Source organism: Perca flavescens, chromosome 5 (assembly GCF_004354835.1).
Source record: "Perca flavescens isolate YP-PL-M2 chromosome 5, PFLA_1.0, whole genome shotgun sequence".
In the NCBI taxonomy this organism is placed as follows: domain Eukaryota; kingdom Metazoa; phylum Chordata; class Actinopteri; order Perciformes; family Percidae; genus Perca; species Perca flavescens.
The window spans coordinates 18,835,826-18,859,357 of record NC_041335.1 but is presented as its reverse complement, the minus strand read 5'-3'; the positions used below and the strand labels follow the sequence as shown (position 1 = coordinate 18,859,357).

Here is a 23,532-nt window from a genome sequence, read left to right as displayed (position 1 = left end):
AAGTTATCCAGAGAATATGCGATTATTGTGATTCTATCAATCACATTTTTTTACTGCTCTGCAAATAATCATACTTTCCGCAAGTAAACATTTAATCCTAAATACGGCTGGTGTCTGACCTGTACATCTTGAGGTCAGTCAGTTTCACAGTCATTACATCCACAACAGGCGGGATCTTAGCATCACTTTTAAAGGGCTGCTTGGAAAAGCGGTTCTTGACAGACAGTAGACCAAGGTCAGCTACAATGACATTGGAGGAAGAGGAGGACTGGGGTAGGAAGATGACAGGTGCATTGAAGTGGACGTTCAGAGCGATACGAGTGCTCCGCTCGGCCAGCTCCTTCACACCTGACGCTGCCTTTTCTGCAGCATGGACTGTCACCTCAGCCAGGGCCTCTTTAGCCTCCTGGAAGTTATTGATAAATGCCTGAGGGAAAAAAAGAATGGAAAACAACAAAATATAGGAGAGAAATTAAAAGGAGTTGGGCTTGGAATGCAGAAGAAAATTAGGTACAAGGAAAAATTTTCAAGTATATCATAAATAAAGAACAGTTTTAAGTGAGTTAGTAAGTACTTACAGTACCTTATAAAAGATACATATAAATGAAATGCTAATCTTGTCTAATAGGACTGACACATGTGGTGCTCTGCCATCATTATCCCTCACTGATGAACTGAATGGGACAAGACTAACTGTGAGAAGTCTTGGATTGTGACAAGGAGATGTGATTCTCACCAGTATGGAGGAGACAAACTTGTTGAGGAAGATGACCTGGATGCATCCCACAGTCAGTGTGACAGAGGTGTCAACTTGGGACATGTCCAGATAGGCGTCTCCTTCTGTTGCGTCTGTATAGTTTACCATGCGGAAGGCAAACACTTCCTTATCTGCTATTGACACAGCCTAAGAAATGAATGAGAGGCAAGAAGAATTAAAGAGCTACTATTCTTATCCAGAGCAACGTATGCTTACTAGTCAACACTTATGAAGCCAGAAAAACAAGTACTGGTAGTTAAAAACTGAGGAAGAGACAAAGTATGAATATAACCTTAAAGACATAGAATCTGATTATTATAGAACAAAGAGACAAGTTAAGGGTACATTAAGTGCATTGCTACAAGATAGATTAGCATAGAGTCAAAGAACACCACTTGCTGATTGTACCTTCTTGTAAAACGCATCTTTGTCGCAGTCTAGTATCACAATGTTCTTCAGGTGGGCCTGAACCTCCATCTCCTTTTTCCTCATCAGAACCTCAGAAACCAGACCTGGATGGTTGAGAAAGTGAGACGGTGAGAAAGCATATCTTTGCATTTCCTAGCTAATGGCTTATTTGCATGCAATGCATAGAGGACAGATCAGAAAGGTTGCATCATAAGACGAATTAAGAACTTTAGGTGGCATCAGGCTTGTTGCTGGAGCTACCAGTGGGACACAGTGGACATGCAACACCATTTAGGATTGATGAAACACTGACAACACAAGCAATATCCACAAAAATGCAATGGAGAGGGACTGAATTTGATATCTTCTGGGTCATGGAGCAGGAGATGTCACAACTCTTCCATACCTTCGATCCTAATCTCAGAGATGCTGGCTTTCTGTCCTCGAATGAAAACCTTCAGACAGCGGAGATCAGCTCTAATATGTAGATTCACCACATCTGCAAACTTTGATCTCTTTGTACCTGTGAGAAAAAAGGTGACGAGAAAGAAAAGGTGAGTAATAAATGACATAGGGAAGACGACCAAAGGAGAATGATGGCTTTGGAATGTGAAATTGAATGAAACTCTTAAAAGGGTTTATTAGGACCAGTTACTTTTTTTCCTGGTTACAGTAGCTTCTTCCTTCTTCTCTCCCTCCCTCTCTGCCTCTGCCTCGTCCTCCTCAGGAATGGTGGGGAGCTCCTCCTGCCCTCCCTCCTTCTTAGTGGATGGAGGAAGAAGGTTGTTGAGGAAGTTCATGGTGTTGAGCAGAGCCTCTGTATGGAGATGGACATCCAGTGATGAGAAGGTCACCTGATAGGGAATGCAATGTCAAAATATAAAAATATTAGTGGAGAAGAACAATAAAATGGCATGTCTGCGTCTTTTGCTCTTCTACTTACTTGATCTTATACTGTCAAGAACATAAAGATAAGTTTGATTTTAAATATGTACTTTGCACTGAATAACCTGCATTAGCATGCTATAAATGTATTCCAAAACAGCAGAAATAACAACATAGAAGCGGCAAAGGGTGAGCTTAGAATTCACAATACAAGATATTACATAGATATTATTACACACCATCTAGACTGTATAGAATGAAACTGTGAATGTTGACTTATGTTGGAAATGTAAAAGTGAAATTGGAACTTTCTTTAAGTGTATTTGGGAATGTGCTTTGGTCAAACCCCTTTGAACTCCGATTTGAAATATTTTGAGCAATTGGTTTGGCTTAGAAATCCCGTCAAGTCCAAAGCTATGTTTACTGGGGGATAACATAGATCTCCTATAATTGTACAGGCCTGGCAGGCTTCAAGGCTAGAATGTTTTTTTTTTAAGCCATAATATAATGCCAATATATAAGTGTTAGTTCTCTGTAATTTCCGTGGGTACAATAACGGCCTGTTGAATTATTCTAAGACACTGGAAGACATTCAAAGCCACACAGGTGAAAGAATGGGTCAGTGCAATGACTGAAACTGCATGTTATGAATGTATGCTGAGCAGATAAGTGATAACTGAGGGGGAAGGGGAGACCCTTTGGGACAGGTTCTGGGATTACACAAAAGGTGGACAATAAGTCTGACTAAGATATTGTTTTTTTTTCTTCTAAAGTGGTATCCTGTAAAGCTGTACGGTAATACTTACATAACATCTTTATATTATTATTATTATTATTATTATTATTATTATTATTATTATTCACTCACTTCCATCTATATATGCTGTTCTATCGGTTTCTGTTCACTGGACTATAAAGTTGGAGTCTGCCTCCATGACAGTAGTATTCTACATGCTTCTGTATCCTGAAACAAAGTATGTACAGGATGTGTCCATCTACAGCATCTACATGTTAATTACTAGTAAATTGGCATTTCCCTCACCTTGATGAGCTGCTCTGTATTGTTGTGTTGAGACTTGAACTCGGGACCATTCTTATCAGCCTAGAAAAGACATACAATCCTCAGTGAGAAAGCCATATACCTCCATTTGGAAAATAATCATTCGGGATACTGACAATTTGTGGAACTACCGGAAAACAAATGGATCTGAAAGAGGTATGTTTTAACCTATGGTATCACACATACTTTAATATAGTCCAGGGTGAGCAGATCAACCTCTGTGTTGTCTAGAGTAGTGATCAGCTGAACCTGCTTCTCTTCAGAATCTACACAAGGAGGAAACAAATTTAAAAAAAAAACAGCAGCCAAGACTTGCCTGACTTTTATTCACAAATGCTAATTAGAATGTTTGTAATCACCAAATGTTAGCCAAAATTAAATTATGAAGAATATCTCATGAACTGTCTTAGGTAACATACAGTCCTGCAAGCATCTACTGACCCACGTATTCAGGGCACTTAAGGCAGATCTCTCGTAGGTAGGTGTTAGAAGTCATGTCAAAGGTGCGTAGTTTCAGTTCAGTGCCCAGACCCTCTATGTCCAAGTGGAGCACTGTGACCTCCTGATCCCCAGACAGACGACACAACTGAACAGAAAACTAGATGAACAAAGAGTGCATAGAGGAAGAGAACATGTAGAGGGACAAAGAAAAAACAGATTAGAATAATGGCAAAAGACAATTAGAGAATTAAAACGGCGCCACAGACTATGTTTGCCACCTAGTTCAACAAGACCTCTTTGTACCTCACTGATTTCAAACTTCATGATGAGGTCAGTCATGTTCTTCTGAGCTTCTGAACTTTTTATTTTGTTTGCATAGCGCAGCGGCATGGGATTATCTGGAAAGAATGGCCGATCACCGACAGGAGAACTGGGAGCATCGTAGAACAAATCTTCCTCCGACCCTGAGGGGTGACAAAACCAAAAACACACACAAGCACTCATCTGTTATACTGTAGGTACACATACACGTTGTTACAAGATCTGTAGTGCAATAATTATGCATGTACGGCTGTGTGAGGGGTGCAGAACAAGGAGGATATGGCTATAGAATGTGTCTTACCCAATGAGGTGATGCTGATGGTCTCACATGACTCGAACATGAGAGAGGAGCGCTGGTCAGCTAAGTTCAGAGGTTTTCTGGGAGTGAGCTGTGGGGTGAATGACTTTGGCTGAAGAGAAAATACCAAAACATTAGCCATAAAAAACATGAACACACTGAATTGATTCAAATCTGTTATTATTAAAGTACACTGTATTCAATATATCAATTGATACCCATCTTGTTTTATTTCTACATTCTCCCATTTCTACTAAAATTTGTTTTATTTTCTCTAGGTAATTTATCTAATCCACACACAATGTGAAAAGGTCCATCTAGGGACCATCCTTCTGTTCTTACCTTTGGTGTGGAGGATGTGCCGTGTGCAGCAGGTTTGGTTTCAGGCAGTGGGATACTTTCTACCAGCTCCAGAACATTTCGAAATTTAACATCAGAAACACGAAGAGACAGCCGAGGGAGCTCTCCAGACATTTTATATCTGGAACACAAGAAAGATAGAAACAAAGATACACACGGAAACGTATGACCTTTAACTTTAGTGTGCCTAGCATCTTCAATCTTTACATGGGAAACAAAATAGGTGTGTGGATGGAAATAAAACTACTAAACTTACTTTGCCATGCGGGAGTCTTTGATGACCATCGCCCTGCAGAAAACCACTTTTAGATCCACTGGCTCTAGAATGTGGAGCGGTGACTGTCTCTGCTTACGGGCCATTTTCCAGTCGCCATCTTTAACACAGAAAATATTTACATTTCTTTTTTTCTCCACACAAAATATTTTTTTGAAGCATTTATGAATTTCCTTTTCCCATTCATTTTTCCCATGTATGTATGTATGTATGTATGTATGTATGTATGTATGTATGTATGTACAGTATGTATGTATGTATGATCCCTCAACACCAAACATCTTCACATCATCTTCATTATTTTCTTGGCAGAGCTCCAAGAGTTAACCACCGACCACAGCAAATACGGTTTTCTAAGTATAAATTGTGAAATACTATAAAACATATTAACAATATCTAAAAAGTCTGAGCTTCCTGACTTTTAAACCGTATCTTGAATAAACTCTCAAACATACAACTCAAAAAAACCTTTCAAAGGTGAAAGGGCATGCTCCTGTGTGTGTACCTGGTTTGCTATAAAGGAACTGTAGGCTGCTAAGCTGTATGTCAAAGCTGTCATATGCTCTGGACATGATGTCTTCAATGTTGCTTGAGCACGCAGACAGCTGAGGCAGATGCTTCTTGCTTTTACTGGACATCTGAAAAGACATCAAAATTAAAATGGTCAAACTTTATTACTCTAAAGCCTTCAAATTAAGCCTTTGAAAAACAACACAATTTTGTGTGGGTTGGATCTTCAGCCCAGTGTCAAGCTTTGCCATCTCTGACCTTGAAATGTCCAAGATCCAACAGTAGGATATTCTGAGTGCCGTTGTAAAAGCCAGTCTGTGGAATGATGACATAGGAGGCCATCAGGTTCACCTTCAGGTCGAGAACTTTCTGTGTTTCAATCACATACATCAGACCTAAAAAAAAAAAAAAAAAAAAAAAAAAAAAAATCTCATTAACTTATCATTTGTTGCAAGAACAGATCAGCTTTATGATCAAATACAGTAGACTTTCATGATATAATAAGATTTTTTTTTTTCATTAATGATGACGATGATAAAGACAATCCTTGATACAGTTCAACATCAAGCACTACGCTCAACATCATGTTTGCAATATGCAGATTATGATTATATAAATTCTATAATACTGATTTAGTTATTGGCTGAATTTAGTTGGACTGAATCATAGACTGTAAAAATAAGGATTGAATACATGTAATTCAGTAATTTCCTCATTTTATTTCAGATGTGGGTCCAGTGAACACTGAAACGTTGAAAACGTTTTTTCATCCAGTGTTTTCTCCTATAATTGTACAGGCCTGGCAGGCTTCCAGGCTAGAATGTTGTTGTTTTTTTTAAGCCATAAAATAACGCCAAATATCTATTGTGTTTCCCCTATATCCATTTGCAGCGTTGCACTGCTGTAAGTCCATGAACGAGGCAACTGTCTGTGGTTAGTTCACGTCTGTAACAGCAGGACAGTCAAGTGTGTTAGCAAAGCTGTTAAAGTCAGTTGAACAGGTGAAGCAAAGATAGCATTGTCAGTAGCCTACCGGTTACAAACAGGCTCGGTAGTGAACAACACGCTAATGTGCCAACGGATTCGGTGTTGTGTTTTTAGCTGAGCTGGACCATAGAATATTCACTTAATAACCCCCGCCCCCACCCCCATTGGCCAGGGTTAAGCAGTTAACCTATGGGAAACACTGTCATCCCTAAATTGCAGTATGATTTTATCAATATCATAGAGCCTTGTTGAATGTACCCAAGCAAACAAACTCAGGAAACAATCAGTCTTAAGAAAATAAACAGGAACACCACAATCCAACTGCCTCAGTGGCTGAGACGTGCAGGCTGCATGTAAGCACATGGGAAAATGAAAATGACCCAGTAAAAACAAGGTCTGAGGAATGAAAACATGTGCCCATCAGAGTTGGCACCAGGCTTGGATTTAACCCCAATATACAGTAGATGTTGTACATGTAAGTGCAACTGACCGGTGGCTGTGCGGTCTCTGAACTGCTCTAGTTTCATTAAGGTTGCATTGGTGAGCTCATCCAACTCCAGGTCGTCAGGAGGCATGAAGAACGTTGCCATGCTGTTCACGGTTATCTACACAGAAAAAAATAATACATTTGATATACACCCCTTTCATGGTTTAGTCATGCTCATACATTTCACACGGACACCACTCACAGCATCATAGATGATTTCCAAGGGTTGTGATTCCACATGAAGCCGTTGGTTTGCACTTTCATCCAGCGGATTGGTCTCAAACAGGATGCAAAGCAGTGGGGTCCCTGCTCCTGTGGCCGCCTTCCTTGATGACAAGAGGGTTGGTGCAGGCCGGTTACTGGCCAGACCAGTGACTTCAAACAAACTAAGCTGGGCTGTGATTCTGACAAAAAGAGAAAAAGAAACTAAATGTCAGTGCCACCCATGCCAGGATCCTAAGGATGTGATATACTCATAAGTATTGTATTGTAAGTATTGGTAGCAAAAGGGATGACCTACAAAGCTAGCTACAAAATTTCCTACAGGGATTTGGTGTTTATGAATGTTGTTTTTTAATTGACCAAAAGTAGATCCACAAACGGCTTCTTTTTTTCCCCAAATTAAACAAAATAAAAAAAACAACAACAAAAATGACAAACTTGATGGCTTGTGCTCCTGATCTCTGTGTGAGTGTGGACTTGAGCTCCCCCACAGTCAGCCTGATGATCTCATTTTTGTCCTTGTTGTCTTTGATGGACAAAGACAGCCTTTCCATGTGGAAATTGACCTTCATGTCCTCAAACTATAAAGAAATGACAACATAGTACATAATCAAAGTATCTGACACGGTTTTTGCATTTTGATCTTAGTAATATTGTTGTCATAAGTGGAATGGAGAGCCAAACGAAGTGTATTATTAGATGACAGGTGGATATTGGGGGGCTCACCTTCTTTGGCAGGTTGGGATTAGCAGCAGTTTCACTGTATCCAATGGCAGTGTAGAGTTTGGCTTTTTCGGCAGGGGTTAAGAGCTCATCAAAACCTGAGACAGAGAGACAGGGCAAGAGGGAATAAATGGAATGTGAGGAGTAAGAAAAGCATCAGCTAACACCATAAAATGTTACTCCAAAAATACACTGGAGCACTTGCTTTGGTCCTGTTAGCCAAATGTGCATATTGTCTTTAATGTACATGTCATGTCTGTTTTTTTTTTATATCCTTGTCTGTTTTCTACATCCTACCTCCAGTCTTGACCTCTTTTGTTCCTGTATTGGCCTCTCCTCCCCAATTCCACATCCAGCCCAACCAACCCTGAGACTCCTCTTCCTCCATCTTAAGCCCTGGCCGGTAAATGCGTAGGCCTGCCTTGCTTACCTGGGGAAGTAAAAAAGACAGTTGAGTTTTTTTTTTTTACAATTTTCAAACAAATGAGATATGCGACATCTTACCCTGACACCAAGATTGATTCAAACAACTCAACAAATTGTATAGAGAATGTTTTCCCTATGTTGGCAGTTGCCTATTAAGACTAAGCTTAAACCATTTCTCTGGTTAATTTTCTCTATTGAGTTTGTGTCAGTACAGAGATAAATTGGACACGCATATTCACCGCATTATGTGTCACATGAAATCAATCCAAAACAAAAATTTTGCTGGCCACCACATATATTATTAGCAATAAAATATATGAGAAATATTCTGTTGTAGAATGGAAGTCTATAGCAAAGTGCTGTGCAGGAAAGCCAAGATTATGTAAGAATTACAGCTGCGTCATAGTGTAAGACATTTCACCCAAAACCTTGTATCACTTCAGTCATATGTGGTATGTTGGTGGAAACATACAGACGTTTCTGAAAAGGAATTGCACTGTGTAAAATGTTTTCTTAAATCCATTAGCATGAATGGAAAAGTATTAACTCGTTATTTCTGTGTCTGTGAAAAGTAGAATAATGGAGAAATAAGGATTAAAAGGACATTAGCAGTTGAGTACAGAATTTGTGAGCAGTCATTAAGATTTAATGCTACAGACACAGTACATAGTAAGTATACAAAGTGAAGATGCCCACTATAAAGTAGGTGAGAGCTTACCTCCACCTCAGCCTGCTGTCTGGCCAACGTGATGTTAAAAATATCCAAGGTCTTCTCAGGCTTCTGAGAATAGATACAAGACAAGCTGATTAGAACTTTTAGCGGCTTCTTGTTACCACATGCAGGACTGCCTCAATTACTAAATGTCCATAATTAGTCTGGAAAGTTGATGCTTACAGAGCAGAGAAGAGACAGAGGAAAATACATTTAGATTTAATGTTGTATTTCTCTGAGGTACATTATCAATCTCAAATGCACTTCAATCAATCCTTTTACACGGTTGAACACTGGATAAGTGGCTTATTATGGCTAGAGCAAAGCATCACTGAAAAGATATTGAAAAGGAACTCTTTGTTATTAAATTCTTGCATATTATATTACATTTAATATAGGCAATGCATTATGGTCACTGTGGTCAAGTCTGTATTTGCCAGGTACAATTAAGCAGAAACAGCAGGTCTGAACTTGCACAAGCAGTAATGTCCCACCAGAAATGCATTTAGTGAGGCAATAGTTAGCCAAAAATGTCCAGAACTCAAAGCCACAATAAAAACACTTACAGTCAAACAACAATAATATTAAGGACAGCTTGGCTGAGATGTGATGGCTGGAAGAAAGTAAATAGGGGGGAATGCTATTAACCTTCCTCTTCTACATAATTTGGCCTCTGCACTTACAAATCCTGATTTCAATACCATAAAATTCAAATACGCATTACTGGCATGACAGACACATGATCTGTCAATGCATCTGCAAAAAATTAAAATATATATGAAAAATAATAGACGTGTAGTAAAGACATTAACAACAGAATTCTAAATAAAATTGGTATAGGGAAGCAATGTAATAATTTTATCTATTTGAAATCAATGAATCATAATATAGAAAAATAAGTTGGATGAAGGGACATTTCTTTTAATAATAAGGCTTAAATGTATCCAGAACTTGGCGACATTTAACATGTAGTGTTTACCCCTTCTTATAACATCATATGAAGGTGTCAGTGGTTCAAATATGATGATCTAAGAGGTAAAAGTAGGAAACTAGACATTAGCCGCTTTCCGACCGGAGGGATTTTTGCAGTTCCTAGAACATAAAATTCCTAGAACTCTTTTTTTTTTTCTCCTGTTCCGACAGGACCAATTTGGGGATTTTTAAGTCCCTCTGGCTGAACCTGTGGTTAACTGTCTTTTCGGAATTAAACTCCACAAGCGTGCCCTGCGGGCTTGACAACCTCGCTGTCCGGCCATCTCACTCGGGAGACTTGTTTAAATTATGACAAATATGCTATATACATTAGATTTAGTATGTAGTTCATATTTTTTTGGTGTATTTGTTTTCTGATTTTAACGCTATAAAGACCGTTGCCGTGCTTGCATTAGGCTACTCCCTTACCCCTCCTATAGTCCCTATGGCCACCTGGCCAGTGCGAATGCAAATTGAAAAAACGGTTTTGGGGGAGAGTAGTTAGTAGAACTGCTTAGAAGTGGACTTTTCCTATAATATGTTCCTGTAACTACCTGGTCGGAAAGCGGCTATAGCCTTCCCTTCCTCGTGCTTAATTCAGCCCTGTCCCACCTCTAGTGCCTTGAGCAGCTCCTCGCTGGGTTTCTTGCTGGTGATTTTGGTCTTGTAGAGGTCTCGGTAGCGTTTTACCATTATCCGGTGACTACGAATGTGTTGCCATGACCACATTTGGAGACGAGGCTTCACATCCACCTCCAGGATGCCTGTGATCACGTACCTCCACCTGCAAGTTAGGAACAGAGAAGCATACAGTCAACTTCACAATCAATATTAAGTATTGGCACATGCAGGGGTGGTAAAAATTTCCCTTCATATGGTCATTTGGCATTCAAAAATCAAAGTCAAACAGTAAAAGTGTTTTCTGACCATATGCGGGCATTCTTGTGAATGTGGACCATAGGTCTGTACTTCCTGTACGGCAGATTCCGCGACATCAAATCTATTGAGCCCAGCAGCTCCAGGATGCTGATGTACTGGAAAGAGAGGAAAGAAGCAATTACACATTATCAAAGAGTACTGACAGAAATGCAGTTATCATCACTGAACAACCTTTTTAAAAATTTTGAATTAGTTTTCTCTCACCTTGTCTTTAACCTTACACACACACACACACACACACACACACACACACACACACACACACACACACACACACACACACACACACACACCTGTGGTCTGTTGAGTTCAATGGCCACCTCACTGAGATTAACCATTAGGTCCACTTTGGGAGAGGAGAAGTCCACATCTGACCTGGGATTCATCCGCAGTTTAGCGTCCGCCGAGATAGGACGAAAAACTGTGGACCAGCAACAACAAATAGATTATTTAAAGCAAATTGTTAATCTTAATGAGGTTTTTATAAACGCATGTGTTGTAGGACGTGGATTGAAGTTTGTGGGATATAAAAATTGTGAATATGGTTTTGTGTGGCAAAGTTAACCCTTCATAAATCTGTGAGCTTGTGCCTCAAAACTAAAATCTGCTGAAAATCTGTTAAAATGTGTTGGTGATGATGGTGCATCAAGCTATGTAATTCACACATTTCTTTCAGGCACAGCTGTGCCATTGCAAAACATTATATTGCAAGTGCAAATTCACACATTACTGATTCATGCATGTCAAGTAACAGGTAGCTTTAGATGGGTCTTATAGTGAGCATATTAGATAACAATATAAAACTGTGAATGAAGGATGACAGTGAGACACTCACTGAAGTCATGGCTGACAGAAAGAGAGTTTTTGGTATCCACGCTTCTCTGGAGACATTGCTACAAAAAGACAAAGGGAGAGGAGAGTCATTTACATTTTACTTGCTTTCTTTACTCAATATTTCCTTAACCTCTCAACATTTTTCATCTCTTTTTCTTACTGCTTTAACAACATGCAGTAGTAAACCATCACAACCCCACATTTATAAACATTCTACACATTGGGCTTATACTAGAAAGAGCCCTTGTGGATGAAATAAATGGTTAATAAAATCGGCATTGATCTCAGAAAAATGTGCAGAAGCCTTGTTCCAATATTCAACGGAGATCATTTAATAACAAAGGCTTTAAAAGGATTTGAGAAAAAGGCCTTTCATATTGTGACTATGTTACTTTGAAACTGTTCTGTTGAGGGAGAAACCCTGATAAAGTTGTGTTCTGTGAGCCCACAATGAGGTTGTGTGTTCAGCCTCAATAAAGCAGAAGAAGACAGACAATGGCTTGACTATATCTAAGCTGGTGGAGACAAGTGACAACACAGTAAAATAAAAGGGAGACTCACCAAGGCCTCATCTGCACTGTGATTGGAGAAGAGCAAAGAGTTGACATTCCAGTAGGCAAACAAGCTGTCTAGTTTAACCAACTGAGAAGAAAGAAAACACAAAGCAATTAAAACAGTGCAGATGCTTACCATGAGGACAAAACAGATGACGATGTACAATGCTATCTGAAGTTTAGTTATGAGAAAAAATGATTGGTTCCTGAGGCAACTGCTGACAAACCGAACCAACTAGTTCAAATTGCCAAACCCTTTTCCAAAAGGTTTCAGTTTCAGTTTACTTAAAGAAATAAATTAATCAAATGCAATGACAAAAAAGCATGCAGCGTCAAACAGGATACAGTTAATATTTAATATACATTATAAATGTATTGGTTATAAAGTACAAATTAAGTGGTTAAATTTCTTACCTTGAAGAAAAGCCTGGAATTTTCATCCAAAAGTCTGGGATTCCAGTTCTTATCAGATGTCTGTAAAGGCCAAACAAGCAGTGAGATACGGGGGCCTTTATGAGATTACTTTAAAATTGGACATTTAATTATGTTTAAGTGAGATGTATTATTCATAATTAAGAACATCTTAAATGCTGAATGTAATATAGGATATAATTACAACATATTACCTGAAGACTGAGGTTTTTAAGTGACACTCCAAATGACAAAGGACAGTTTGGATTAGTGACCTGTGGAAAACAAACAAGAAAAATAAGAGCCAAGCCTGAATAAGGACTGGTTAAGACTTTATTAACTCTGAGTATTCATGCGGTCATTGTTGGCAGATCTAAAAATGCAATCACCTCTTGTTCCCTGCGTTTATCCCTTACTGCTCACGTTACAAACACAAATTTGAGTCATGCTGTACATACATAAGGTAAATCAGTTTGAATACTCACATTATCTTCATAGCGTACATGGATGTTAGAGATCTTGACCTGCAGGTTTTTGATGACCTGAGTGACAAGCTTCTCCACAAAAGTGTCCTGTTTTTCTAGATCAGGGTTCTCTGTCAAACATAAACAAATATGATAAATAAAATGAGACCTGATTTGGTCCTGCAGCATTCCTAAATCATTACTTTAGAATAAAAATCTCACCTATTGCACCCTGATAACAAAGGGTCACACACACAAACACCTTAAAAACCAAATCATTACTTTAGAATAAAAATCTCACCTATTGCGCCCTGATAACAAAGGGACACACACACACACACACACACACACACACACACACACACACACACACACACACACACACACACACACACACACACACACACACACACACACACACACACACACACACACACACACACACACACACACACACACACACACACACACACACACACACACACACACACACACACACACACACACCTTAAAAACCAAAGCTGAACCCTGACCTTGCTCGGCAGCCTTTAGCTTTGTCTCCTCTATCCGCTGTAGCTCCCTCTGACGAGCCTCCTGTAGCTGCTTCTCCTCCTTTTCTGCATCATACTTTATACCTGGAAAAAATGTGGTCAATAAAAAATACTATTTGTCCGCACATCTCTGAAACTAATTCAATATGCAGACGGTTAACTTTACAAGTACTTTAGGATCATTAATAAGTGAGAGACCTTCTTTGTCTGACTACTGTTGTGCTACACTTTGTTGTGTCTGGGTTATTCATTCGACTGAACTTGATATTACTGCTATTTTAAATGCATGCTTTGGGATTTTTCACTACATTACAAGTCATTCAAATGCAAAAATAGTAGAATGTGTTTTTTAATTTTTAAAATGTGACCATGTACACAGCCTAATCATCTTAACATTGACATGCAGCAGGTTGATGTCCTTCAGGCACTGTATGTGTCTAGTGAAATGGTGGGAATTAAAGGTCCAATATGTAATATTTGTACTGTAATAAATCCAAAAATGACACCAATGCCTCATCAGATATTAAGGAAACATGTTAAACTGAAATACTATCTTTTCTGACAACAATGCTAATGTCAGTATTTTTTCTTTTGAAATTTACATTCCGTGACGGAATTTATGTTTATGTTTTGATCTGTGTGTTGTTATCAACGGCCCAGTTTGACAGGCAGGCCGGGTTGCCAGATATACCTGTAAAAACGTAAACCCATCGCGCTACAGCTGTAACGGTAGTACAGCCATGAAAGCAGCACACAAACGAACAGGATCAATGGAGATAGATTCTACATGACATAAAAAAAGAAAACAGCATGTTTCTAACAGTTGCGTGACCAGAGACGTAACAACCCCCTGGTAAATATTGGAGATGTATTTGAAAGATGGAGACAGCTTAGATCCCAAAAGGACGCAGAGTTGGCTTATTTTCTCCTGAACAGGTAAGCATTAGCTTCAGGCTGATTTATCACAGCTACTAGGGACGGGCATTTTTTTGTCATTTCAACATTTGTGTTCTCACATTGAATTATATAGCTAGAGTACCCGAGTTGGTTACTCGCAAAAACAATTGAGACACAGCCAGTAAAGTGATCCCGACTGGTCCTGGCTAACGCCGGCATGCTAACCCTGCTAACGTTACCGGGAGGACCAGGCATGCAGCCCATGGCTGTTTACAGCGTGTAGCCTCTTCAGCAACTGGAGCCGACAACGGTGAGTTATTCTGTACCACGAGAGGGGGGCTGTAAATCAGAAAGAGAGGACTGTGAGTTTGCAGTGTGTTTAGCGATTGTTGCCGTAATTCTAAGCCAATGAAGTGTGTTCCGTCGGCAAGGTAGTGGTATTTTTAGCGGTTTGTATTGTAATTCTAAGCCGAGGAAGTGTGCCTGACTGGCGTGTGGAGAGGACAGTGAGGTTGTTGTGTTTTTAGCGGTTCATACTGTAATTTTAAGCCGAAAAAGTGTGTCTGTCAGTTGGTTACAGAGCTCCGCGTGAGCACGGGCTTTTATGACTATCAATATAGCCAGCATCTAACGTTAGCTACTCCGCTGTGCTGTGGAGTAACGTCTGGCTATGTGAGAATAGTGTCTAGCAACATTGTTGTGAATGCTCCGGTCTCAGCCTGGCAACCTCCGTGAACTTCGAGTCTGGGCAGGAGGGGGCGGGGGAAACGACTCTCCAGTATTTTGAATTGGTAGTGCAGTAACTATTTTAACCGCTAGCTGCCAGTATTACATACAATATTACATATTGCACCTTTAAGCATATACCCTATATGATAAGTCCTTAAAACTTTTTTTAAAAGGTATTTAGCTGGACACAGATGATGATCTTACTTGCTGTGGGGACTATAAGCAGATAGACACCATCCAGTGTCGCCTCTACTGACTGGGTGTAGAGGTTTTTCCATGGTATCTTTAGCTCCAGCCGTCCTATTAACAGAAAGACAAAATGAGAATATCTTCTTTTGTACCAAAGGGAAAGTGGCAGATGGGGACAGTAACTACTGTACAATCTCACCTATATGGCCGGCTCTCACTTTAAAAGGAATGTCAAGTTGACTCTGCAAAAAAAGAACAGTAAATTATTGTAACACAAATTCATTATGAATGCCAAAATGGAATGAGCTTACTTACCTATGCATTTATTTGCAACTTACCAAGGCATTTTCCTTTATTTCAAGATTTGTAAGAACAGCATCACCTGTGATCACAAGAGTATTTATTTAGTGATTGTGTTATAAGGATCACAGAAACAGTTAAATCTACAAAGGAGGTATTTGGTCTTTGTCAAATGATTTAATTCAACACTCAGGCAACGGAAAACATATGGTATTAAAGCCTTTCATGACAGTTTGGTAACACGAGGGGATTCATTCTGTGGTTTAGCTAACGTTAGTTAACTAGCTAGTTGCTACAAATTGGTACACGTTTAGCGGTGGCTCTGAGAACTATATTCTAACCCTCTCATTGCCCGAATAGTGTACAGAGCTATGACTTTCTGGTTATGTTTGTGAAAGGAACTAGTCTGACCTGGCTGTGTGAAAGGGTGTGACCTCGAACTCCTCGCTTATTTGAAACTCGTATAAATGCACTAAGCAAACAGCCTTGCGGTAGCAAATAAGGCACGTTAACATAAGGTAATTAAGGTAATAGCAGTCAGAAATTAACTGACTGGTCTATCCATAAACTAGTATTAGGCTGCACTATGTTGCTCACACTGGACAGCTTACGTTGAACTAGCTAGATAAACTGACACTAACTGCTGAAGGCGGCTCTCTAACACGACTGGTAAAGTCTGTTAGCATTAGCCGGGTAGCTTGGTGAGAGAGCTAGCGTTAGTCAGTCGACTAAAATGAGAAATACAAGTTCAGTTACCTCCCCATATTCCAAGCTTTAGCTGTGAGCTGTCAAGGTTGACAACGTAGTCCCCTAAAAATCGGTTGAGGACATCTACCACCAAGCTTTCGAAGACCATTTTGGCGTTTCTCTCATCTAACGATACCTGTCACCATGTTTACATTCTGAGGACTCATCTGCTGCCTCGGTTTGCCCTGCCTCAACCTCAACGTCAGATTAGGACGTCCTGCGGTGGGCAGTGCTTTGACGTCATGTCGTACTTCACCCACTGCGGCAAGAGGTAGGGTGCCGTAGCCTACTTGATACTGGTGTTGGTAGAAGTTGCTTCTCTCCACACGGCAAGAATATCAACTAAATAATTCGTCAACTTTTTCAACATGACATCATTAGTACACCCTCTTCTTTATCACACTGGTCCAGCTTTGTTGGAGATATATGTTGGGATAAGGTCTGGCTTCTGCCGCAGAAGTTCTTTCTGACTAATAAAGTCAAAGAGATTTCTTTTAAAATGCTTCATAGGTTTTACCCAACCAACCACTATTTACAGAAACTCAAAAAAGACAATAATGTAAACTGTACATTCTGTGGAAATCAAAGAGAGAATCTCTCGCATTTATTTTGGCTATGCCCTCATATTAAACTACTTTGGAGTAAAATATCTCGGTACTTAGCTGATCTTATTTACCCTGAATTCTCCTTGTGCTGGAAAAATGTACTTTTTGGTTTCATTAACTTTGACACAAATCTCACCTCTCAATTTTATGTAATCAACCAGATTTTAATTTTGACCAAATTTTACATCCATAAGTCAAAATTCCAAAATAAAACACCTAACTTCGTTGAGCTGTCCATTCACATTAAACATTATATATCTACTATATCCTGTTGCAGTAATAAGAAAGCTTTTAGAACTCACACACTATTTGTACTTTTCAAATGCTTTATGTAAATTGAGTTGTTTTCTTTCTTTTTGTGTTCTATTATTGGTTGTATCTTCCCTGGCGTACTTGACCTGTTCGTATTGTATACATTTGTGACTGTATACTTGTTATGTGCTCAATAAAATTATTAAAAAAAAAATTAAGAAAAAGAGGTAGGGTGCCTTTTCTCATAGTCACTTAGATTGTTGAATAACAAAAAAAGTATTAAAATTGAGGAAACTGTAGAGCTTTTTTTTCCTGAAACCTCTGATTCTGTTATTTCATTGTTAAACGATGAATCATTACATACAAAATAATAATAATAATAATATTTTTTATATATCTTCATAAGTTTGTACACTTGATGTAGATGTGCTATTTCTGTTGACCTGATTCTCTGTATACTGCATTTTGTCAATAAAAATAAAAAATAAAAAAGAGGCAAGAGGGGGAAAGAGGTACATCCATGGAAGTATAATAATAACGGGGTACATCCATCCATCCATCCATCCATCCGTCCATCCACCATACATTATTATAACCAATTATTTGGTGATCTATCTGATATATAATTTTAGAAATCTATTCTTTTTAGTGGTTCAGCATAGTTTTTTTTTTTTTTACTTTTTCTTCATTTCCATATTGTTTATTATTAGCCTGTCATCTGTCTTTTTGACGTAAGGTGTGAAATCTATGATGTCTGAATTTGTGCCATTCTTAATAAAGTTCTTTTAAAATAGAAGGGGAAAGAAGGGAGCTGAGGGTAAGTAGATACACATATTGTGTTATAATTATAGTCCATATCATATAAGATAGTAAGTGGCCATTTTTATGATGGCTTTTTATGTAAAGGTATTGGCAAAATACCATAACGACACATTCAAAACATTTATTTTTATTCATTTTATTTATTTAATTAATGAAACCAAACCATACATTGACACAAAATTGATGGTCCAAACAGTATGAAAGCTGTCTTTTTTATGTAAAGACATTCTTCTGTCCTCTGGTATCATCAGTGACTGAAATCTAGTAGTAGTAATTTATTTCGGTTCTTATTAACAATTTTGTGTGCTGTTTTGCCACCAAATTACACAAAATGAGTTATTCCTCTACTGTTTTTTTAAGAGGGAGTAACTGAGACAGTGGTTTGGTGATTACTCCAATCACTGTCCCTCTCCTCAATGTTCCAGCTGCAGGTTTATCCACTACTTTTAACCTGAGCTGCAGTTCCTGCAGATCCTCTCTCCTGAGCTCTGTAAAGAAGAAATCTTCATTAAACACAGGGCTGTGACAGTTCCTGATGGTGGAGCTCTCCTGTTGCTGCAGCTTCCCCGGGGTCAGGCACAGATTCACTGCACAGTTTAGGGTTCGTCGGTCAGTATCATCCCATTGGCCTTCTACAGACACCACACGGACTCTGACTGTGGAAAGGGATGAGAACGTGTTGGTGGAGAAGGTGATGTGCTCAGCGAAGAGGCGCACTTTACCACGGCCTTGCAAAGGGAGGATTTGCTCATGCTGAAGTCTCTCCTGGCACTGCAGAACATCCAACGGGAAGAGGACAGGTGGGGCTAATGTAAGTGAGCTTCCCTCTAAGCTTGGAGGGCTACTGGGCGAGTTTGTTAAACTTAAAAGCCCTCTCTTCCACCTCCCTCTGTCCTCCCTGCTGTCAATTAACGATGGACAGGAGATTGCTCCTTTAAGACGACCATTGCCTGATGGGAAGTAGAGGGAGGATTTAGCACTATAAGGAGAACTGAGGGGAGTTGAGTCACTGGAAGAAGGTGTTTCACTTCCTGTGCTTCCTGTCTTGGATATCTTCTTGGATGAAAACAAAGGGAGAAACCCTGATAGTGAAGTGAAAGTTTTGTTTGGCAGGTTTGTAACTTTTGCCAGCCTGGGTGCTGCAGTAAAGCTTCTATCATACATGTGAACAGGGCCCACTGAGTGGAACAAAGACTCTTTCCTTCGAGTGTTGGGGCTCTCATATATCCCAGCCAGACCATACCCCTCTGCAGAGAATGGCAAAGGTTTCTTTGTAGCCTTCCAAGCCATTGATGCATCACTATTCTTTGTCTTCACATCCTTCGTCTTTACATGTGTAGTGTTTGAAGAAGTGCTGCTCTCGGGCATCTGGTTCTGGTGGTCTAGGTAAGGGGCCATTGTCTTAGCTTCCAGCAGTGGGCTTCTTTTGCAAAGCCTGGGTGGCAGGCAGAACTCTGGGATCTTGTCTGGGGTCAGGATGTTGATGTGCAGGTTGCGAGAAAGACTGGCCTTAGAAGACAGAAAGATATCCTCCTCACTCTTCCCCATGTAACGACTCAGCTCTAGAGGAATGCTCTCCATGCTCTCCCTGATCTTCCCAAAGACCCACATAGTTATTTTCTGATGATTTAATAGGATGTGAAGTCTTTATAGAATCCAAACTTTTTTTCCTTTTATCAACAAGAATAAAAAAAAATAATTTAGTTAAATCTAACAAACCATGTACGCAACAGAACACACTTTTCAGAAGTAGAAAAAGACAAAGTCAAAGTTCATTCCAAATGGTGAAATGACAAATATTTTTTTCTCACCTGCTGAGGTCTTGATGTGTCCACCTCTGAAGAAAGATCTGTATGAGTGTGACGGTTATTACAATGACAGATTTTAAAGGTGAGTGCGAGGCTCTGCGTCATTGGTCTGCCGCCCCTGCCTGCGTCAGAAAACAAGCTGTCCATGAACATACACACCACAACACACAGTAGTTACTGAGTGTCTTTTGGATTGGCAATCAGAATTAGGTGCATCAGTATGCATTTAGTATGTAATGATCCAAGGATGTGTTATGCCAGCTTTTCAGTTGATGCAATTTACATTAACACTAAAACATGTAAATAAAGGAAGCCATAGTCAAAAAGCATTATGTGTGATGCTCTAAATTCCCCTTAAACATGCAGTATACAAATTTGAAATACAATTTAAATATATACACATGATAACTTTGAGGCTACACTACAAATACATTTTGGTATCTGAGGTCAAATATTTAAAAAATACATTACTATTAGATTATGTATGACCCAGTACTCTACTCTACTCTCCTCTACTCATTCAATTCAGTAACACATAACACATTGACGTGTCGTGTATATTGTTGTGGTCATAATGATGTAATTACAATCTGCTTTTGAGAAAGCTGACCTCTTGTTCAAAGGCTGTTCAAAGAGAGAAGCGCCCCAGGCCTACAGAGAGCACCCACCACCTCAAAGAACTACTGACCTTTAAACAGGTCCAGACACATAGTGACCTGATGTGTACGAGGCAACACATCACTACTGAATCTTACATTTATTTTTTTGTGATTTTGCATTGATCCTTGAAAGGAAAAGAACTTCATAGCAATGAGACCAATACTGTTTATATTTACTTTAACAAATGTCTTTTTTTAATTATTTCAAACACGACAAATGTACTCTACACTCAACAGAAGGAAAGGTGACCACACAGTACTTTGTGCCAGAATTGTAGGTTTACGTAACATACAGGATATATATATTTGACTGCCCTTATTGATTTTTAATAAACTTGTGACAGTGAATGAATAATACATATTTATCTTGTTTACTGCAGCCTCTCTACCATGATATGACTTTTTTTCTCCTTGGTGAATGTCCAAAGTTTGAATGGAATATAATTATGATAATGTGTTTCTAATAATTAGTACCACATCTATTTTATCTAGTCTAGATTATCTTGTTTTTATAGACTCATTCTTTATGCCTCTCTGGAAAATGTTCTAATCTAATCTAAGAACACCTAACGCATGTTAGTATGATTTTTCTAAACCTCACCATGCGAAGAAACTGAATATACAGTATTTCATGTTATCTCCGTACACAGAGGAGGCCTGTTTGCTGAACTGAGTTATTCAGCCACAAGAGGGCATACAGGGATAAGATTTACTTTTCAGGCAACCTTTGTCTCAGTTAAAACATCAGTGGGATATATACTTCATATTTGTGTATACATTTTGAACATCTATAAAAAATATTACAAAAGAAATGGAAATCGAAGGGTTAGTGAAATTTGTTTAAAGTTTGCACGCACAAAAACATAACATTAAAATGATTCTCTCTTATTGTTATAATTAAACAGTAAGTAAGTGAGTGGAAACATATTTGCCTGTGTGCCTGCCTGTTTGCATGCAGTGTGTGTGTGTGTGTGTGTGTGTGTGTGTGTGTGTGTGTGTGTGTGTGTGTGTGTGTGACAGAGAATGAATATGAAGATGACGACTATGTTCTGGAAGAGTCAGGGGCCTCCAGAGCACCAATGGTCAGGAGGCTTTTTGTGGTAGTGAAGATTGACTTTATTACACCAATAAAAACCTAGAGTGCTCTGTGTAATGGAGAGATAAATGATTAGGAGTCAAGAGAGGACCTTTGCCTTTAACGACTGTCATACTGCAATTAACACTAACAAGAGAATTGGGCATTGTTGCCAAATCTTCTACCGCTGTAAAGGGTTTCAGTGTTGAACCTTTTTCTTCCAGAGCTCTACATTTTTTAAATAATAATTCATAATTTTTTATTTGGTAGGCTTCATTTAGTTAATTCATTGGGTAGAAAAAGATGTTAACTAGTAAAAATTTACATTTTAATGTCTTTCAAAGATATGGTATACATAAACAGTACAATTAAGTGTCATTTTTAGAAATTAGTATGATGAAAGCCTCCTTAAACCCGTACAGAGATTATGTGGAACAAACTCTTGTGAATAAGTAGCCAAAACAGAAAAGAAAAAGCACACACAACAAAACTGAAACAAACTTTCTGTCACATGCAAGATCATATTTTTTAACGTGCCTCCTCAAAGAAAATGTTCATTATCTACTATTATTACTACTATCTGCAAAACTGACACTGGTAAAAAAATGATACTAGTAATTTGAGACCTGTATTAATAAGTAATGCTATAACATTAACAAACTCTAAACAAACATGTAACTCTTTATTACATTATTTTAAGTATTGAAACCAAGTATTTTAGATTGTTTCAAATGTTTGGGCGCATAAATAAAATAGATCGAAATCAATTACAATAAAAAGCAAGTTTTTAAATCCCTAGATTACACATAGGCTCACAGAAATGTGTCAGAACAATCACTGGTTAAGTAGTTTGACAGGGGCTGTAGGAGAAAAAGTCTGATTACATTTTGCACACTTTTTCACTCTGTACCTTCATGTATCCCAGTGGTTCTCTCAACCTTTTTTGGGCCAGCGCCCCCCTATCCATAATCCAGGTCCCTTACTTCTAGTTTATTTAAGATGATACTCTGACATCCCGTTCCCTTGAAGGCAGCACGGAGCTGACAGACACATAGAAGAGAAGAAGATTTGCAATACATCGTCTCGTCCAGTCGCAGTGGCGTGAACTGGCAGGTTTTAATGTTGCAGACCACTGTTTTTTTGCAAGTAGTTTAAAGTGTAAACTCATATTGTTGTGAATCATTGGTGTAAACTCACCTTAAAACAAACGCCCTCCAAATGCACGTCAACGCCCCCCTTTCCAAAATATTGCTTCCAGCGCCCCCCGTCATCCTCTGAACGCCCCCTGGGGGGCTGTACCACCCCCGTTGAGAAGCACTGATGTAACCAAACAGGTCCTGCCTAGATCCAAGGCAGTTAGTAAGCCAAACCTTTGTTATAAGGTTTTCTCTGTAACAATGCCAATTATTACGTTTTCTTCATTGTGAAATGAGATTTAATATTCCAAGTACAAACTCTGAGCAGGGTAAAAGCTGACGACACACTTTGTTAATTTCCATTTCACTTTAATCTTTATTATTGAGGAGTCAAATGAGTCTACATCTATGGTCTACAGCAAAGCATTCAACCTCTTATAAAAATTGCTGAAGTTTTTTTGCCAGAGAACTTCTTTGACTGTACTCCGAAGACAAAGTGAGAAAGTAGGGAAGTTGGAGAGGAGACACATTGGGAAGGAGGCCAGAATGGCTGAACCATTGACCTGTTTTGAATAGATAATAAAATGTAGTAATGACTAATAAGGTGCAATAATTTGGGCCAATAAAGAAAGATGGCAGATCGAAGACGATATGAGATCGTCAGAAGACCTTACTTTGAGGACGGTGCAGAGACAATACACTTTAGCCAGAGGGGGG

At 39.0% G+C, this 23,532-nt stretch overlaps 2 protein-coding genes across 4 annotated transcripts in view; both read right to left on the bottom strand.

Moving 5' to 3' along the window:
* vps13a (vacuolar protein sorting 13 homolog A) overlaps positions 1–16,653 on the bottom strand; it is a 42,778-nt gene extending 26,125 nt beyond the window's left edge. For all 3 annotated transcript variants that reach the window (XM_028578076.1, XM_028578077.1, XM_028578078.1), the window contains exons 1-33: positions 16,468–16,653; positions 15,750–15,793; positions 15,611–15,653; positions 15,427–15,522; positions 13,579–13,680; positions 13,067–13,176; positions 12,797–12,856; positions 12,585–12,644; positions 12,178–12,258; positions 11,618–11,675; positions 11,076–11,203; positions 10,771–10,877; positions 10,456–10,627; positions 8,878–8,940; positions 8,031–8,163; positions 7,737–7,831; positions 7,449–7,591; positions 6,991–7,192; positions 6,792–6,906; positions 5,573–5,709; positions 5,310–5,442; positions 4,787–4,904; positions 4,513–4,651; positions 4,174–4,282; positions 3,855–4,015; positions 3,552–3,708; positions 3,297–3,376; positions 3,093–3,152; positions 1,821–2,019; positions 1,572–1,688; positions 1,166–1,269; positions 737–904; positions 120–427 (exon numbers count right to left, since the gene is read on the bottom strand). In XM_028578076.1, coding sequence (XP_028433877.1) covers positions 120–427; positions 737–904; positions 1,166–1,269; positions 1,572–1,688; positions 1,821–2,019; positions 3,093–3,152; positions 3,297–3,376; positions 3,552–3,708; positions 3,855–4,015; positions 4,174–4,282; positions 4,513–4,651; positions 4,787–4,904; positions 5,310–5,442; positions 5,573–5,709; positions 6,792–6,906; positions 6,991–7,192; positions 7,449–7,591; positions 7,737–7,831; positions 8,031–8,163; positions 8,878–8,940; positions 10,456–10,627; positions 10,771–10,877; positions 11,076–11,203; positions 11,618–11,675; positions 12,178–12,258; positions 12,585–12,644; positions 12,797–12,856; positions 13,067–13,176; positions 13,579–13,680; positions 15,427–15,522; positions 15,611–15,653; positions 15,750–15,793; positions 16,468–16,567 — 3,902 coding nt within the window. In that variant the 5' untranslated portion in view covers positions 16,568–16,653. The remainder of the gene's footprint in view (positions 1–119; positions 428–736; positions 905–1,165; positions 1,270–1,571; positions 1,689–1,820; positions 2,020–3,092; positions 3,153–3,296; positions 3,377–3,551; positions 3,709–3,854; positions 4,016–4,173; positions 4,283–4,512; positions 4,652–4,786; positions 4,905–5,309; positions 5,443–5,572; positions 5,710–6,791; positions 6,907–6,990; positions 7,193–7,448; positions 7,592–7,736; positions 7,832–8,030; positions 8,164–8,877; positions 8,941–10,455; positions 10,628–10,770; positions 10,878–11,075; positions 11,204–11,617; positions 11,676–12,177; positions 12,259–12,584; positions 12,645–12,796; positions 12,857–13,066; positions 13,177–13,578; positions 13,681–15,426; positions 15,523–15,610; positions 15,654–15,749; positions 15,794–16,467) is intronic.
* A 1,820-nt stretch (positions 16,654–18,473) lies between these two features.
* Positions 18,474–19,748, bottom strand: LOC114556228 (C2 calcium-dependent domain-containing protein 4C). The gene has a single exon (XM_028579137.1). The coding sequence runs from the start codon at positions 19,746–19,748 to the stop codon at positions 18,474–18,476; it is 1,275 nt and encodes a 424-aa protein (XP_028434938.1).
* Between the last annotated feature and the right edge of the window lie 3,784 nt (positions 19,749–23,532).